Here is a 16,081-nt window from a genome sequence, read left to right as displayed (position 1 = left end):
ATGAATGGGTATAGTGTTCAGAGCTCCTGCTCTTGGCAGGTTCCTCCGTGGGTCCCTCAACATGTGTTCTTATAAGGGCAAACTCACCTTCAAAGAGTTGGAGAAAATTTGACAGGTTAAAGCTGTTTCATTTTCTGGTCCCGCCTTTTATAGGCATCAGGAAGGGAAAATGACTTGCTTATATAGTGCAGTCCTGTTTCTGGAGTACAGGTTGTTTCTTAAAGAGGACGAAGAAAGGTGCTGGCTGAAGCATGTGGTCAAATAAAAACCCCAGCTGCCTGTTTAGTGTATTCTGCACCCAAACCACGTAATTCCACAGAAAGTTGTAAAAAGTCAAAATGTTAATCCCTGCAGTTGAAATATCCTGTTTGTTGTGTTTCAGCATGGTTTTGCTGAGTTTTCTGGGAAGTGACGTAGAATGTTACTGAACTGATTTTTAACTTGAGGAAATAGCTTGGGTGCCTGTGTCCTTACCAGCAGATCTTTTGAGCATGCTCCTTCTCAATCTGAATGTTGAAGCACTTTGACAATGAAGCATCAAAAATAGATGCAGAAGAAAGTAGTAAAGAACCTCTTTGTCTAGCATTGGAGCACTTGGTGCTCCTGTGGAGTACACAGGGAGGAGCGTTGTTAGCAGTGAGTTCTTTAGGTGTCCTACTATTGTTTATAAAGAGGCTTGTGAGGAAGATCAGGGTGTTTTTGGAGAGGAATCACGTTCAGCCAAGGTTTTGCTTATTGAGACAGATGTGAGTAGCCCATCCTTGTGTTCAAACAGGGAGCAGAGTTATATACATCCTTCTGTTCTGTTGAAGTACAGGATTAAAGGTGACTAGAGACCCTCACATAGATGGTTTGGTGTATTTGAGACTATGGGGAATTAAACGCGCTGTAAATGGTGAAAGAGAAATCCAGTTTGAATAACGAGTGTCTGTTAATACCTGGTGCGTTTCAGTAGTTGACTCAGGCATGAGGGCTCTTTAGGAAGCTGGCAGGATGCGGGGGGTGGGGAATGGGTTGTGTATTCTGGAACTGGGGAATGCAGAAAGTGGAAGTAATCACCTACTTGGTGGAAATACAGAACGCAGGTCAAAGTATGAATGGGCCCAGATAAAATCTGCCTGCTTTAGGATAAACTGAAAGGACAGGGTGAGATTCAGCAATTGTAAAATTGAATGCCTTCCAGTGTGTGTATATCTCTCTCTATTTACTCACTTTCCAAGCTGCCGACCACATCTGCTTTTTTTTTTTTTTTTGTGATGTGACCAAACCCATTCATTATTCACTAATAGCAAGGGTTTTTTTGATTAAAATAAAATGAAGTAAACTATATTTGTTTCCCCCAACATTAGACGGCTTGAATGCAACAAGATAGAATCACAGAACGTGTTGGGTTGGAAGGGACCTCTAAAGGCCATCTAGTCCAACCCCCCTGCAGTCAGCAGGGACATCTTCAACTAGATCAGGTCGCTCAGAGCCTCATCAAGCCTGGCCTTGAATGTCTCCAGGGATGGGGCCTCCACCACCTCTCTGGGCAACCTGGGCCAGTGTCTCACTACCCTCAGTGTAAAGAACTTCTTCCTAATGTCTAATCTAACCTGCCTTGCTCTAGTTTAAACCGTTGCCCCTCGTCCTGTCACTACATGCCCTTGCCAACAGCCCCTTCCCAGCTTTCCTGGAGCCCCTTTAGGGACTGGAAGGGGCTCTAAAGTCTCCCTGGAGCCTTCTCTTCTCCAGGCTGAACCCCCCCAACTCTCTCAGCCTGTCCTCACAGCAGAGGGGCTCCAGCCCTCCCAGCATCTCTGTGGCCTCCTCTGGCCCTGCTCGAACAGCTCCATGTCCTCCTTGTGCTGAGGGCTCCAGAGCTGGATGCAGCACTCCAGGTGGGGTCTCACCAGAGCAGAGCAGAGGGGGAGAATCCCCTCCCTCAACCTGCTGGCCACGCTTCTTTTGATGCAGCCCAGGATGCGGTTGGCCTTCTGGGTTGCAAATAGATAGACCTGTGATCCAGCACTACTGGGCAGTGAGCTGTGGTCTAAAAGAACAGCTCAAAAGGTGGACAGTTTGCTTTCATCCTGCATTGGAAAAAACCCTTGGAAAGCGTCAGAGACTGGGCTAGATACATTCTTTGATCAAGAAGGTTCACGTGTGGACCTGGTGCTTCTTTTCTTAGGACTCAGGAGTAATTTGTGATTGAAATGGAGGTGGGCACCTAATCATCAGGAACTTAACCTCTGAAGGGTTATCCAAGCTCCACTTCAAACTGTAGAAGTTCAGGGCTGCAGAAAACAGACAACTCATGTTTGTCAATTTAATGGCTGTACCTCTGTGCTCGTGGAACGTAACACACGTTTCTAGATCCATGTCAATGTTCTTGAATGAAAAAGAAAAATAGGTTCTTTATTGGGGGGAACCCAAGAGAGGATTGCTGGAATTTGAGCAAAGATGGAACTTTATTGTAAAAAAGTAGCAATATCAAATTTGAAGTGTGTTTAGCTGCCTTCATCATGGCAGAAGTCTTACCCTTAGTGCAACTATTTTTACTGATACATATGTATTTTTTTTTAAACCAAGAAAGGCTTTTCACCCTAATTTTATCTGTTCTGAAATACTTGGTGTTATATGGATACAGTATGCAGCTCAAATAAGAGGAACAGTTTTCATTAAGAAAGCTCAAATAGGCTTTGTTCTCGGCGTTTCTTTAGAGATGAAAGCTGTACTACTACTGAAATCAGCACTGTCATGTTAACTGGAAAACTTTTGCTTTTTGAGATACTGGCACATTACAGTGACTTGCTTATTTCTTTTCTTCACCATCTAAAGATTCAGAGTGGGAAGGAATATATGGTATGTGAAATGTACAGGTATATTGTGCTTTTGAGTAAGTTGGATAAGCTGTCTGAATTTTGTGCATGTAACTGAATTATTAATATTAGATTTCTCTGAGGTTTTGCATGATTTAAATATCTTTTTTTCTAATCTAGTAGGCTTTTAGATTAGAAAATGTCTAGTCTAACCCTGCTCTTACTGAAATTAACTTCCATACTTTGAAAGTGTGTTAAATATACCAACTTCATATTTTTTGGCTCTTTTTCCGTTTGATTTTGCTGTGAAGAACCATTTCATTGTTGTAACACTTAAATTGATACTTTTAGGTATCATATAGCTAAATTATCGTGTGGGATCTGAACACTGTGCTTTTGGAATTCCTTGGCAAAGGAATTTCTTTGACTCCGAGATTTTAACTTTTCTTCAGTAGGGATGGGGAGTGGGAAGAGACGAGACAAAGGGTTATAATTTCTAATTTGTGAAGTATTAACATTGGCCAGGCTAATCCTCAGTCTCTTAAGTTGTCTGCATATTTATATATATCTATATATCTGTCTATATATATCTCAGAGGTCATTGTTAATCAGCCAGTGCTCCACAGCCATACTGTAAACAACTTGTGCAGTTATCCTTTTGACGTGATTTTTTCAAAGTCCTGTACATGTATTTTTTAACAACTCTACTTCTCCTTTCTATTTTACTTCTGCCATATTTTATTTTTGATGCAAGTTGGATTCTTCTGCAAGATGAAATCCCCTTTGCTCTCCTCTTCCAATATGAGGATGTTCCTGGTTAAAAACTCTTTACCATTCGGTATTGTTTTCAGGACTTCTTGTTATATTAGGACTTGGAGTAGCCTCGGCCAAAGGAGGAAAGTAGGGGGGGTTTGAGCAGGAGAAGAAAAAGCAGTGCTTTATTGACAGGCCTGTGCAATGCTTGAATTGAGATGGAGGTTAGCCTCTACCAAGAGGAGATGCTACTCTTTTTTTTCTTTTTTTAAATAAAAATGTATGCTTCCTTTATCCATCAAAGTGAAAATAATCGCGTTCAGGCTTTGCATTGGGATGCGGAAGCTTGCACTGGGCTCCGGGTTGCTGCTGGCAGTGTAGCGCTGTGGTGTGTGCTGGGGAGCTGTGCCCCTTCCAGGCTACGGGGGCTCAATTGTGCGACGGCCAGTACAGGAGCCAACAAACTCCTGTTTGTTGACAGTACCTTGAAGTAAGGTTTTGTTTTGGTTGTCTTGAGATTTGTGCTAGAGTTGGTAAATAAAGATCTTGCACAGCACTCTAGCAGGTAAGCTGGTTATGTGGGGCTGTGATATCAATCGGGTACAGGAAAAAAAAAAAAAAATTAGCTCAAACCATAGGTTGGTTAAAGCTAATATCTGGTAAAAATTGCTGTTGACCCAAATGTCTTACCACAGAATTTATCTTATTTAAGCACGGTATAGTATTTTTTTCAGTGTTGTTCTGTGTCGTTCACGTGCATGCTTGCTCTCTCTGAGCTGGTGGCTGCTGACGGTTCTTTGTGACGCCAGTGTGAGAGGGGAGGTAGGTGTTAACCTGGTGGAATGGAGCAGTTACTGCATTTGCAGGCTTGAGTTCATCAAAATGTAACTTGTCTCCCTGAATGCATCAGGAGAGCGAGGAAGGAGTAAGCAGGTAGAAAAGCCTGTGTATCTTGCTTGTATCTCCTGCAAGAAGACTCTATTAATAGTTTATTTAAAAAAATTACTTATGCAGACTTGGGGTTTAAGTTTGCATTTTTGATTGTTTCTGCGTTTGTCAGTCATGTAGTTTCCTTAGCGCGTGGTGATAAAACCAGGGTTTAGAATTGTTCAGAACAAAGTCTGAGTATTAAGTGAACGCTTCATAGTGTGCAGAAGATGGAATCTGGATCTCCTCACTCAGATTTCAATTTTTTTTTTTTTTGATGTGCTGTAGCTTAATGACGAAGTGTGGTGGCAGTAACTAGTGCCAGCCACTTGGCTCCGTACTAGCCAGACTGGTAAGTCAGGTTGGTAGTCTGAGTGTGTAGCCGCCCCTTCTGGGGCTGATTGGAAGTATACGGTGAGATGTAACATAATTATATTGGAAGCAAGGCTGCTTGCTACGTGTTTACATAAGAGCTGCTTAAACTACGGAGCTGGTGTGCTGTGATGAGTGGTTGGGACACGTGAGAGGAATTAACCGAGCTCTTGTTGTTGGACCTACGATACATTGTTCTTCTATCAGTTTTATAACTGTATTAAATATTTGTTGGTTTTTTTTCTTTAAAGTGTCAGAAGCAACAGATTGTAATGAGTCAGTAATACTTTACAGGATATGGTGTAACAGGTGAATCTGCTTTTTGCAGTTGGTAACTCACCTGTGACAAAATATTTCTGTTGTATATTTAGGAAGCAATTACAATAAACAAATAATATATGCATAGTGTAAATTATCAAATTCTGCTTATTTCTGTAAAGTCAAGCTAGTTTTTACCAGATTAATGAAAAATAAAATTATGTAAAATATACTGCCACTCATCTTTGATTCTACTTATGGAAGCAAGTGTCTTTTGCAATGAGGCATGAGCACCTTCATTGCCTGTTATAAATTATTTTCTGCCTTTTTAAAGACCTTATTTTGAAAGCTGAGGACTTAAATCTCTTGATTTAAAACAAGCTGTAGTACATAAAGTATTTTGCACAAAAATGGACTTTATATGATCATAAAATCATAGAACGGTTTAGGTTGGAAGGGACCTTAAAGATCATTATTCTACCCCCCTGCCCTGGGCGGGGACACCTCCCACCAGCCCAGGTTGCTCCAAGCCCCGTCCAACCTGGCCTTGAACCCCTCCAGGGATGGGGCAGCCACAGCTTCTCTGGGCAACCTGGGCCAGGGGCTCACCACCCTCACAGCAAAGAATTTCTTCCTCAGATCTAATCTAAATCTCCCCTCTTCTAGTTTGAAGCCGTTAGCCCTCGTCCTATCGCTACATGCCTTTGTAAAAAGTCCCTCCCCAGCTTTCCTGTAGGCCCTCTTCAGTACTGGAAGGCAGCTATAAGGCCTCCCTGGAGCCTTCTCTTCTCCAGGCTGAACCCCCCCAACTCTCTCAGCCTGTCCTCACAGCAGAGGGGCTCCAGCCATTGGATCATCTTCGTGGCCTCCTTTGGACCCGCTCCAACAGGTCCATGTCCTCCTTGTGCTGAGGGCTCCAGAGCTGGATGCAGCACTCCAGGTGGGGTCTCACCAGGGTAGAGGGGTGGAATCACCTCCTTCAACCTGCTGCCCACTTTTCTTATGATGCAGCCCAGGATGCCGTTGGTTTTCTGGGCTGCCAGCGTGCGTTGCCGGCTCATGTTGAGCTTCTCATCCACCAACACCCCCAAGTCCTTCTCTTCAGGGCTGCTCTCTATCCATTCTCTGCCCAACCTGTATTTGTGCTTGGGCTTGCTCCGACCCACGTGCAGGACCTTGCACTTGGCCTTGTTGAGCTTCCTGAGGCTCATGTGGGCCCACCTCTCCAGCCTGTCCAGGTCCCTCTGAATGGCATCCCTTCCCTCCAGCATATCAATCGCACCACACGCTTGTGTGTTGTTGGCAAACTGGCTGAGGGTGCACTCAATCCCACTGTCCATGTTGCCAACAAAGATGTTAAATAGTACCAGTCCCAGTACCAACCCCTGAGGAACACCACTTGTCACTGGTTTCCACTTGGACATTGAGACATTGACAGCAACCCTTTGAGTGTAGCCATCCAGCCAATTCCTTATCCACTGAGCGGTCCATCTATCAAATCTGTGTCTCTCTAATTTGGAGTCCAGGATGTTGTGCAGGACAGTGTCAAAAGCTTTGCACAAGTCCAGGTAAATGACATCTTTTGCTCTGCCCTTATCCATAAACACTGTAACACTGTCATAGAAGGTCACCACATTTGTCAGGTGTGACTTGCCTTTGGTGTTGGCTGTCACCAATCACCTCCTTATTTTCCATGGGCCTTAGCAGAGTTTCCAGGAGGATCTGCTCCATGACCTTGCCAGGTACAGAGGTGAGACTGATGGGCCTGTGGTTCCCCAGGTCTTCCTTTTTTCCCTTTTTGAAAATGGGGGTTATGTTTCCCTTTTTCCAGTCAGTGGGAAATTCACTGCACTGCTGTGACTTTTCGAATATGATGGAAAGTGGCTTAGCAACTTCATCTGCCAGTTCCCTCATGACCTGCAGATGGATTTCATGTCCTGTGGACTTGTGTATCTTCAGGTTCTTTAGATGGTTTCATGCTTGATCTTCCCCTACAGTGGGTGGTTCTTCATTCTCATAGCCCCTGCCTTTGCCTTCTGTGACTTGGGCGGTGTGGTTAGAGCCCTTGCTGGTGAAGACTGAGGCCAAAAAGTCATTCAGTACCTCAGTCTCCTCCATATCCTGGGTGACCAGGTCTCCTGTTGCCTTCCAGAGAAGGCCAGCATCTTCCCTAGTCTTCCTTTTGTCACTGACATACTTACAGAAATTTTTCTTGTTGCCCTTGATGTCCCTGGCCAGATTTAACTCTGTCTGGGCTGTAGCTTTCCTAACACATACTAGGGAACTTTAAAAAAAAAAAAATTACTGCATTGCATATTGCGTTTATCCTCGTATGCATCAAGAAAATACTTGCTGTGGGGAAAAAGGCACAGTGCAGTTCTGTAACAACTTTTTTCCCCGTGTAACAAAGCATTATCTCAAAAACAGCAATTACTAACTTGTCATTTAGCCATTGACTTTTCCTCAAATTCTGTAGAGCTTCTTAAAACTTTTTCAAAAATAGGGCTGAAAGAAACCTCAGGAGATCTACTTTTACCTCCTTCTCTTCCTTATACCCAGGCAAATCCAGCTGTGCTTGTGCCATTCCTGGTGGGTGGCTTTAGGAACTGGGTAGACAGACTGTCTCCAGTGCTGGAAGCTCCACAGTGTGCCAAGCCAACTGCAGTCCTTGGGATGAGAAGGTTTTTCTGAGTATCAGTCCTCGGTGTTACATGCTGAAATGTAACTTGGGGGCGAAGGGAAGGAAGAAAGTTGTCATCCTAAAGCAATTGGTGTTTTTGTGAAGTGCTTTGGCTGCTTGTTTTATGCATCATACCCAAGTTCAGTGTGTTCTTTTCCGATGCAGCCATCCTTAGAACCGACTTGCAGACTGTTATCTTCTGCAATTCCTTTTTTTTTTTTTTTTTTTGCTAAATAACCATCAAATCTTTCGTTGCCCTTAACTCATATTATTTAGGCTTTCATCTGCTCTTGTTCTCCTCTGGAGTCTCTGTATGTGATCTCTGTTCTCCAGAGCTTGTTGCCCCAAATCAGTCGTATTACTCAAGTTGAGCTCTACTGATGCACGGAGAGTAGGAGGGTTATTTCATCTGTCCTGCAAGCTGTGCTTTTGTTTATATATCTCACTTTGTTGTCTGCCTTTTGCAGGAGAAATGTTGGTTTACAGGTTGAATTTGACTTCAGATCTACCAACGCTTTTCTGAAGAACTGTTAGCTGAACAAATTAGTCTGTATTTGTGCAGTTGATTATTCCTTTCTGCTTGCTTATTTCTTTATTTATTTACTGACACCCCAGTTTGGGTACGGCCTTTAAAAAACCTTGAATCTGAATCTTTGTAAAGGCTAAAATTCTGTCTTTGCTTTCAAAGAATTACGTGGCTTTTGAGTAGCAGAGGAAGATGACAGCGAGCAAGGATATTCTAACCATCCTGGCCTGACTTCCAGTTTGCTTTGCTTTGGATTGCCAAAAACAAGGAAGCAGCGTGTTTTGGGAGTCTTTGTAGGGAAAGGAGCATGTAGAAAGATTTAATAATGAAAAGAGAAGTTTGCAATGTGGCTGTGCTTTTGGCTATCAGCCTTCTATAATAGTGAGCACACTCAGTGCCTGATCTTCCTAAACTGTAGAGACAGAATTTGAGATAGAACAACATTATTTTAGTCTTCACACAGGTAAGAGTAAAGACCTGGAGAGAAACAACGGAAGAAGTTGGCTTTAGTAAAATCGTAACTGGCCAGACTTTTCCATACTCGCTATTAGAAGCAGCTCCACCCAGAAGCTGTCCATTGCATTAATGCGTGTTAGAGTTTCTCTCTGCATCCTGTTCCAAAGCAGCTCAGTAAAACTTGTGCTCTGTGGTGCCACATGTTGGGTTCTGTGACCTCTGATGGACAACAGCTCCACCCGAAGAAGCAGAGCTTCAGAGACACTGACTGAGGTGAAAATGCATCTCTTGATGCACCTGCGTCCTCTTCCCTTTTTGTTTTTGAACTGTAGGAGGATGCTGGGGAGGAAAAAAAAAAAAAAAGCTGTGATGATAGGAATCCCCTGGACTGTTCTTGTAGAGGGGTAGTTTTTTCAAGTGCATTAACAGTAGATTGCTGCGTTCTTTCCTCAGGTTGGGTCACTGCAAAAGAAATTCCTTGTTTTCGTTCCAAAACCTGTAGAATCTTGATTTTTGGTTGTTTTACACTCTGTAATCTACTGTGGTGTTCCCTGAGATCTTACTTTCAGGACGGTTTGTTATGCGGCGTGTATGTCATGGCAGTACACTGAAAGGCTGTGGATCTTCTTAGGTAGAGGAGCGGTTTTATGAACAGTTTCTCAAATGTTCAGTTTGAAACATGAATTTATGCACTGTTCTGTGCTATACACTGTTAGGGTGGTGATCTTTATTTTTTTTTTTTTTTTTATTATTAAAGAAGTGGTGTGCTTGGTCAGCCTCAGAAATGCTTGTGTATTTTGGCTTGCTTTGCCCTACGTAATTGGCTTAAACTGGGGGCTAAAAGTCTGTGGGCTTCTGGGTGAAGTCAATGATGTTACTGGCCCTTGAATTTTACTCTTAGTTCTTTGCTTGAAAACGTAAAAGCATGTTCAGATTTTTTTTTTCCCCAGATAGTCTCCGTGTACTGTACTGAGCCAGAGCCACTTTCTGATTCAGGAAAGCAATTACAGCCCATTTGGACGCAGTTTCCCACTGAATGCTAGAAATTTGGAGAAGAGAGTTCAAGTGGGATGTTTGCCTATAAATAGCATTCAAAGGTTATTTGAGTTCTTCCTGCGTCTCCGTCGTGCATGGGGGTCACTTCCTGGCCTTAGTCTCCATAGGAGTATGATACTTTTCTTCCATAAGCCTTAGGTTACCTGGGAAAATAATTCCACTCTTCTACCACCAAATAGGTGAGAGTGTCTGTAAAGTAACTTGTTTTCAAGGGTCAGAAGCCCTAAAGTAGATGAGACTTAAAATATTTGTCTTAGTTAGAATGCCAGATATCAAGAATAGGAATTTTGTGCACCTTTTTCAGCATGACTAACTTTTTTTTTTCTTCACTTGATGTTTCTCAGGGATATGTGGGGTCTCTCTTTGCTCCTTGTCCTCCCACAGTGGATGGTGCCATTCCCATGTTCCTCCTTTCCGTGTTTTAGTAGCAGTCAGCTCTTTGAGGTGTATCTTTCAGATTCTTGGAGGCAAGCAATTGTCAGGCTCGAAATGAGAAAATATTGGGTTTTCCTTCTGATAAGGCATGAAGGGAAGAGCCAGGAGTTAAAGAATAATTGCCTACTGTTAGCCTTGGTATTTTTCCGTAAAATACTGAAATAAACCTTGTAAATTTTTCCATGTTTGATGGCACAAAGTAAAGAATTTATTTTGAAGCTTTCTGTTCCGAGGTCATGCTTTCTGCTTCTGGATCACTTTCAAAGTTGCTGCCTTTATAGTTGCATGGGTAAATATTGTAAGCACGGCCATCTCAACTTAAATAAAATAAATTCCCCAAGAGTGATTTTGGGGGTTTAGTACTACTTTGTGTGTGAGCAACCAGAAACAATCTGATTCTTTTTTCTCAGTCTCTAGCCTGGATGCTTCCTTGAAATACAGGAGCGTCGGAGCTGATGTCCAAAGCTCTGAGTTCGGAGCCTACCTCCTTTGATTCTTGCTGGGGCACTCGGTAGACTGTACCAGTTCTTGCCCATCGGTTTAGCAGCGTCCGGTGCTGTTGGGATGCAGCTGAGTGTGTTGCTATGTCTGCGTGCCCTCATGCGTGGTGTGACGGGGCGTGAGCGGGGGACTGCCCGGCTGGAGGGGAGATGTGCTGAGGCTGCCATTTCAGTCTGCCTCCATTTAAAAGCTAAACAAAGCCGGGCAAACAATTCAGCTTGTGGCTGAAGTTTTCCCTTAGCTAATCACGGTAATACTGGCAAGCGTGATACAACTAGAAGAGCATTTAAGTGCATAAATGTATTTGAATACTTGCTGGTGCTGCAGCCCTGGAATAGATGTAGCAGGGTTGTTGCAGGAGGAGGTAGCGCAGGAGGGAAGAGAAGGCTGGCAATGAAAAAAGCATCAGGCACCCAAGTAGTTAGCTGCGATTTTGCTGCCATGGCGGATTTTCCTGGGTGTGAATCGCTGGCATTTATCTACGTTAAGGGTGGGGAAAAAACCCTAGAAAAATTCCTGACTTGGTAATTCAAAAATGAAGTGATAAACTCCTATTGTACTGTAATGTACAGTACCCCCTATTTAATCCTGGGGAAGCGCCAAAGCAAATTCATGTCCAGAGTAATGTAGATGTTTAGAAACTAGTGCTTAATGCCATCCTCGTCCTTTATAATTTCAATTAAAGTTAGCATTGTGTTTTGAATATTCCTCTCAAATGCAAGACCACACATTTTCTTACAATCAAAAACAAGTTAGAAAGGAGGCCTTAGTTGCCATGGGTAAAAGTATTTTTTTTTCCCTTAAAAAAATTAAAAACAACAAAACCAAACAAACCGGAACAACCCCCAGCAGTTTGCTGGAGCTGGTAGAATTAGCTGTTACTCTGTGATTGTTAAATACAGATACCCGCGTTACTGTCAGATGTGCTTGTACAATACTGCACTCGCTAGAACTAGTGTGTATGCCGAGGGAGGAGAGGCAGGGTGACTTTTCTATAGGATGCAGAATTTTCTTTTTTTTTTCCTAAATATTCCTATATAGATGCTTAGTGGGCAGATCTTTACGGACTGAGAAAATCTAGCAAAAAAGAAATTTGTGCTTGTGGAGATCACCCCCGGCTTGACAGGTGCCTCACACCAGTTGTAGTTACTGGGTTGCAGCTGTCCTGGGGTTAGAGCAATTTTTTGGTGAATAATTGTTTAGTCTGACTCTGTCCTGGTGCAGTTCTTACCCAGCAGTCCCGATGGGTGTCAGTCAGGGTTTGGTGGTTTTTTTGTTTGTTTGTTTTGCTAGGTTTTTCATTTGTTTGGGGTTTTTTTGGTGGGTTTTTGTTTTGTTTTCTTTTTTCTGGGCTGGTCTACCTTTGCTCTTAACCCATAACGTGTGAACAGAAGCTTTCTTCTCCTCCAAGGCCAAATTCAAATGTTTGTACTTGCATTTCATGTGTCTTGCAAGCGAAAACACAGATAGTTTGAATGAACCTCTTTTGTAGGAATCTGCTGCCACACATGGAAAAGATCTAGTTTAGCTTCATCTCTTTTGCCCTACGTTTTTCCTTTTTTTTTTTTTTAAAAAAAAAAAAAAAAAGCCAAGTTCCCTGAAGAAACTAAACTTTTTCCCAGTAAAAATCTTGGGGCTGAGGAAGGTGTTCCTTTCTCCTCTCTTTTCTGTCTTACCTCTCCATCTTGTTACCTCTTGAATATGCCAGCTGAGCAGATGCTCTGGCCTGCAGAGACGCTGTGGAATCAAAGATGAGATAAATTAGCGGTTACATGTCGACTGAAGCTCAGCTCTTAGTCGTAGGTAAGAACTTCAGTCCAGGGGTTCATATGTGTCATAGCTTTCCGTGCATGCCAAGTAGTTTTGTGTACTCACTAGGTTTTGGACCAAGGCTTAATTCTTCCAAAGATACTTCAAAACAAACAACCAACACCCCCACCCACCAAAAAAAAAAAGACCAAACAAGGAAAAGGAGAGAATGAGTGAACGCTCCAGACTAATCTAGAGAAGTTCATCATTAATGTCTGTTCAGTTCATAATTGTGTTAAAGTTTTGCTTCTCTGCTAGAGCAAATATGAACACTTTCTTGTACCTGAATATAATTCTTCAGGCTTTGTGTTGATCTGCAAGCACTCTCATATTCTGTGAGCTTTAGTTTGCTTTGTTTAAAGTAATTCAGCCGTTGAATTGCTGTTTAAATGATTGCTGCGACAGAACTGGCAAGTCTTCTTTTACTGTATTATTTAGTCTTTAAACTTTAGTCGTAGTTGTAGCTGCTTCTTTAAAGCAGGAAATAATCCAAGAGGCAGGTATCTCTGCCCTACGCTTATCTGCAGCGAGATGGGTGAAAAAGCTGTTTGCTGCTGGCAAAGTACATCTGTAACTGTGATGCAGGAGTAATTTGTGATGCTTCCATATTTACTACACGTAGTGCGTGTGGGTTCAGAATGTGTTTGGTTTAGTGATCAGCGTGATTGTATGCAGGTACATAATGAATCACAGAATGGTTCGGGTTGGAAGGGACCTAAAAGCCCATCCACTGCCACCCCCTGCCCTGGGCAGGGACACCTCCCACCAGCCCAGGTTGCTCCAAGCCCCGTCCAACCTGGCCTTGAACCCCTCCAGACAGAATGGGATGAAGGTGTCTTCAAGATCCTGGTTTGTGTGGGCGATCAGCCGTGTTGAGTTTCTTTATTAAGGTATTTCATTAGGAAACATAAAAATTGGGACATTCTGAATGACTGGCACAGGGGGAAGGTGCGTGAGGTGGTTGAGGTGGTTTAGTGGTTATTTGCTGTCACCATCAGGCAGGAATCTTCTGTTCCTGGCTGCACAGTTTTCTTTTGCCTTCCCAGTTCTGGTGGTGGTTAGAAAACACCCTTTGCTGGTTGAATTCATCTTGCTGTGCTGGTAGGAAGCCCCCTCTCCTTTTCCCAAATGTGAGTGCGGTGGGGTTGGTGGGAGTGCCTGGGGAAAGCCAGGGAGAGGAGGAGCCCTGAGTCATCGTCCTGGCAGTGGCCAAACGTTAGGCTGGCACACAAGAGCTCCTGCTATTTCGGCTTTAGAAAAGGTAACTCAGTTTTCATACAATGGGAGAAAATGGATGCCTCGTAAAAGCTTGGAAAAAAATCAAACTGAGAACAATTTAGAGTTACGCTGTAGCAAAGTCTGTCACGGTCAGGAATTTAAATAAGATGGAGTATGAGGAGATAGTTACATGGATAGCTTTTCTGGTATTATTCTTTCCTATATGAACTCTCATATGGTAACAAAACTCTCTCACAAGGTTTAAACCAATCTTTTATTTTAGTATTTTAAGTTAAAATATGTGTGGTATTCTATAGCTGTCAAATATCCATATTCTTTCTTGCATTCTGAAAACAAAGGAAATGGGTGGATCGGGTTGGTGGGGAGGAATTAGATGAAATTGCAGACTGTTTGGGGAGACTGGGATTTTGCTAGAAACATCTGTAAGTCTATCTAGAGCTGGTTTTTCATTGCTGAATTTGCTTATGGGGCTTCCAAGCTGTAGTGAAACTGGAAGCTGCTGGTTAATGTTGTGAATTACCTGGCTAGCTAACCTGGTATTGAAGTAACATGAGACAAAATTGAAATCTAACGAGGAAACTCTCAAAAGAAAGGTAAATGTTAATGCGTGTTAACTAGTTAAGCAAGAACTTGTGTTTGTGCTGAAGTATAGAAAATTAGTTTCCAGGTTTCGAGATACCGGAGTGCACTGATGTAAAAGCAGATGATCCCAAAAGGGAACCATTGTCATCAAAATGTTACCAAAATAACAGTAAGAACTAATTGTAGCTGGACAAATACTTCCTTGTTCTTGATTCTGAAAAAAGACCATCTTGCTGCTTACTGGAAAGCAGAGAGACACGTCGTCGAGTTTTTTGGCTCCTGTTCTGACAACTATATTAAAATATATGTAAATGCAAATATATTAAGAGTTTGCAGTGTCAAACAAGTGAAAAATTAGAAGCTGGAATTAAGAGGAGCTTTCTCCAATGGCATGTGTTACGTTGTGATGGCCTTTTGTGTCTTTTTTGGGTTTTTTTTGTTTTAATTTTCTTTTCAAACAGCCCCCTTCCCCTTGTGGATGTTGCTGAAGTGGGTGATTTCCTATTGTTTTTAAGAGTGGGGATTTGTGAAGAAAGGGATGTTTTGAGATTAAGACCATGAAATGCAACTCCAGAGAATAAAATTATATTTCTGCTTTTTACAGAAAATGCTTAGCAGATGATCTGAACATAATTTTTCAGATAGCATTGAAAATGTCATTTTTGTGTGTGATGGTTTCCTGTTGGGAATCTGATTTGTAGAAACCGAAAACTCGTCTGCTCTAAAAGTCTGTGGGGAGCTGTGATGATGACACATGAAATATTGTAACATGCTAATTACTGAAAAAAATTTCACTAAACTCTCAAGCTGTAGCTCTTAATTTCATGCTAAATGAGTTTTATTTAGCATGTCCAAATACTAATTGAGAAGAATAAAAATAAAAGTTGTAGCCAATGAAGTCTGTTTGTGCCGTACACTTGGTGATACAGCGGGGGAAATAAACCCAAACATTTTTATAGTGAAAGTTTGTGTCAAATGTATATAAAAGGATGAATTCTTGTCTTCGGCATAGTTACAACAGGGACGTTAAGGGCACAGTAAGTTTTCAGTGCACTGGCGCTAAGGTCACACTATAATTTTGATATTCAGTGCTGAAGATTACAAAGGCGCATGCTTGACTTTGAAAAGACCGAAATCCGTAATGTTGGGGATTTTTTTAGTGTTTTAGAAAACAAAGCTAAAATAAACCCCGCCATATTGAATTTCTACTACTCCCTGCCTTGGATGACCGGTTGAAAAGTGGAGAAGCGTTCTGGTTGAGCCTTTTCGCAAAAAGAGACTATAGGCTATACCTGCACTGAAATGTCTTCTAAATGCGAACTTTCAAAGGAACACCTTTTCCAGGGATATCAAGATAAGCAAAAAATGCCATTGGGGGTGGGGAGAGGTAAAATTTCTACAAGGTTTAGCTAGTTGTTGTCTAAATAGTTCACCGTTACACAATAAAAATGGTTATTCGTGGTCTGTGGTTACCATCTAGAGATGCTCTGGTCTTGTCTTTCCCCGGCAGGTTTTTTCTCCTAAGGGATTTGGGATTTGCCCCCTTCCTCCTCTCCTTTCCCAGTCAAACCAAATTTGTCTATTTTTACAAGCCTTTTGCCATCCCGAGGACATGTTTCAGATGTGCCAGCATTTTAAGTAGTAGCGCTGCTCTTGATTGTCTGATTGTGTCATCCCTTTGTGTCT

At 42.3% G+C, this 16,081-nt stretch overlaps 1 protein-coding gene across 34 annotated transcripts in view; it reads left to right on the top strand.

Annotated features, from left to right (window-relative positions):
• The window catches only part of ANKHD1 (ankyrin repeat and KH domain containing 1), a 122,759-nt gene that overhangs the window by 17,299 nt on the left and 89,379 nt on the right, over positions 1 to 16,081 (top strand). For 6 of the 34 annotated variants that reach the window (XM_074604000.1, XM_074603997.1, XM_074604025.1 and 3 more), the window contains exon 3: positions 2,821 to 2,844. The exons of the other annotated variants lie outside the window; for them this stretch is intronic. In XM_074604000.1, the coding sequence (XP_074460101.1) occupies positions 2,821 to 2,844 (24 nt within the window). The remainder of the gene's footprint in view (positions 1 to 2,820; positions 2,845 to 16,081) is intronic. 34 annotated transcript variants of the gene reach the window in all.

The sequence above is a fragment of the Larus michahellis genome, chromosome 11 (assembly GCF_964199755.1).
Source record: "Larus michahellis chromosome 11, bLarMic1.1, whole genome shotgun sequence".
Classification (NCBI taxonomy): domain Eukaryota; kingdom Metazoa; phylum Chordata; class Aves; order Charadriiformes; family Laridae; genus Larus; species Larus michahellis.
This window is presented reverse-complemented; position numbering and strand designations above follow the sequence as displayed.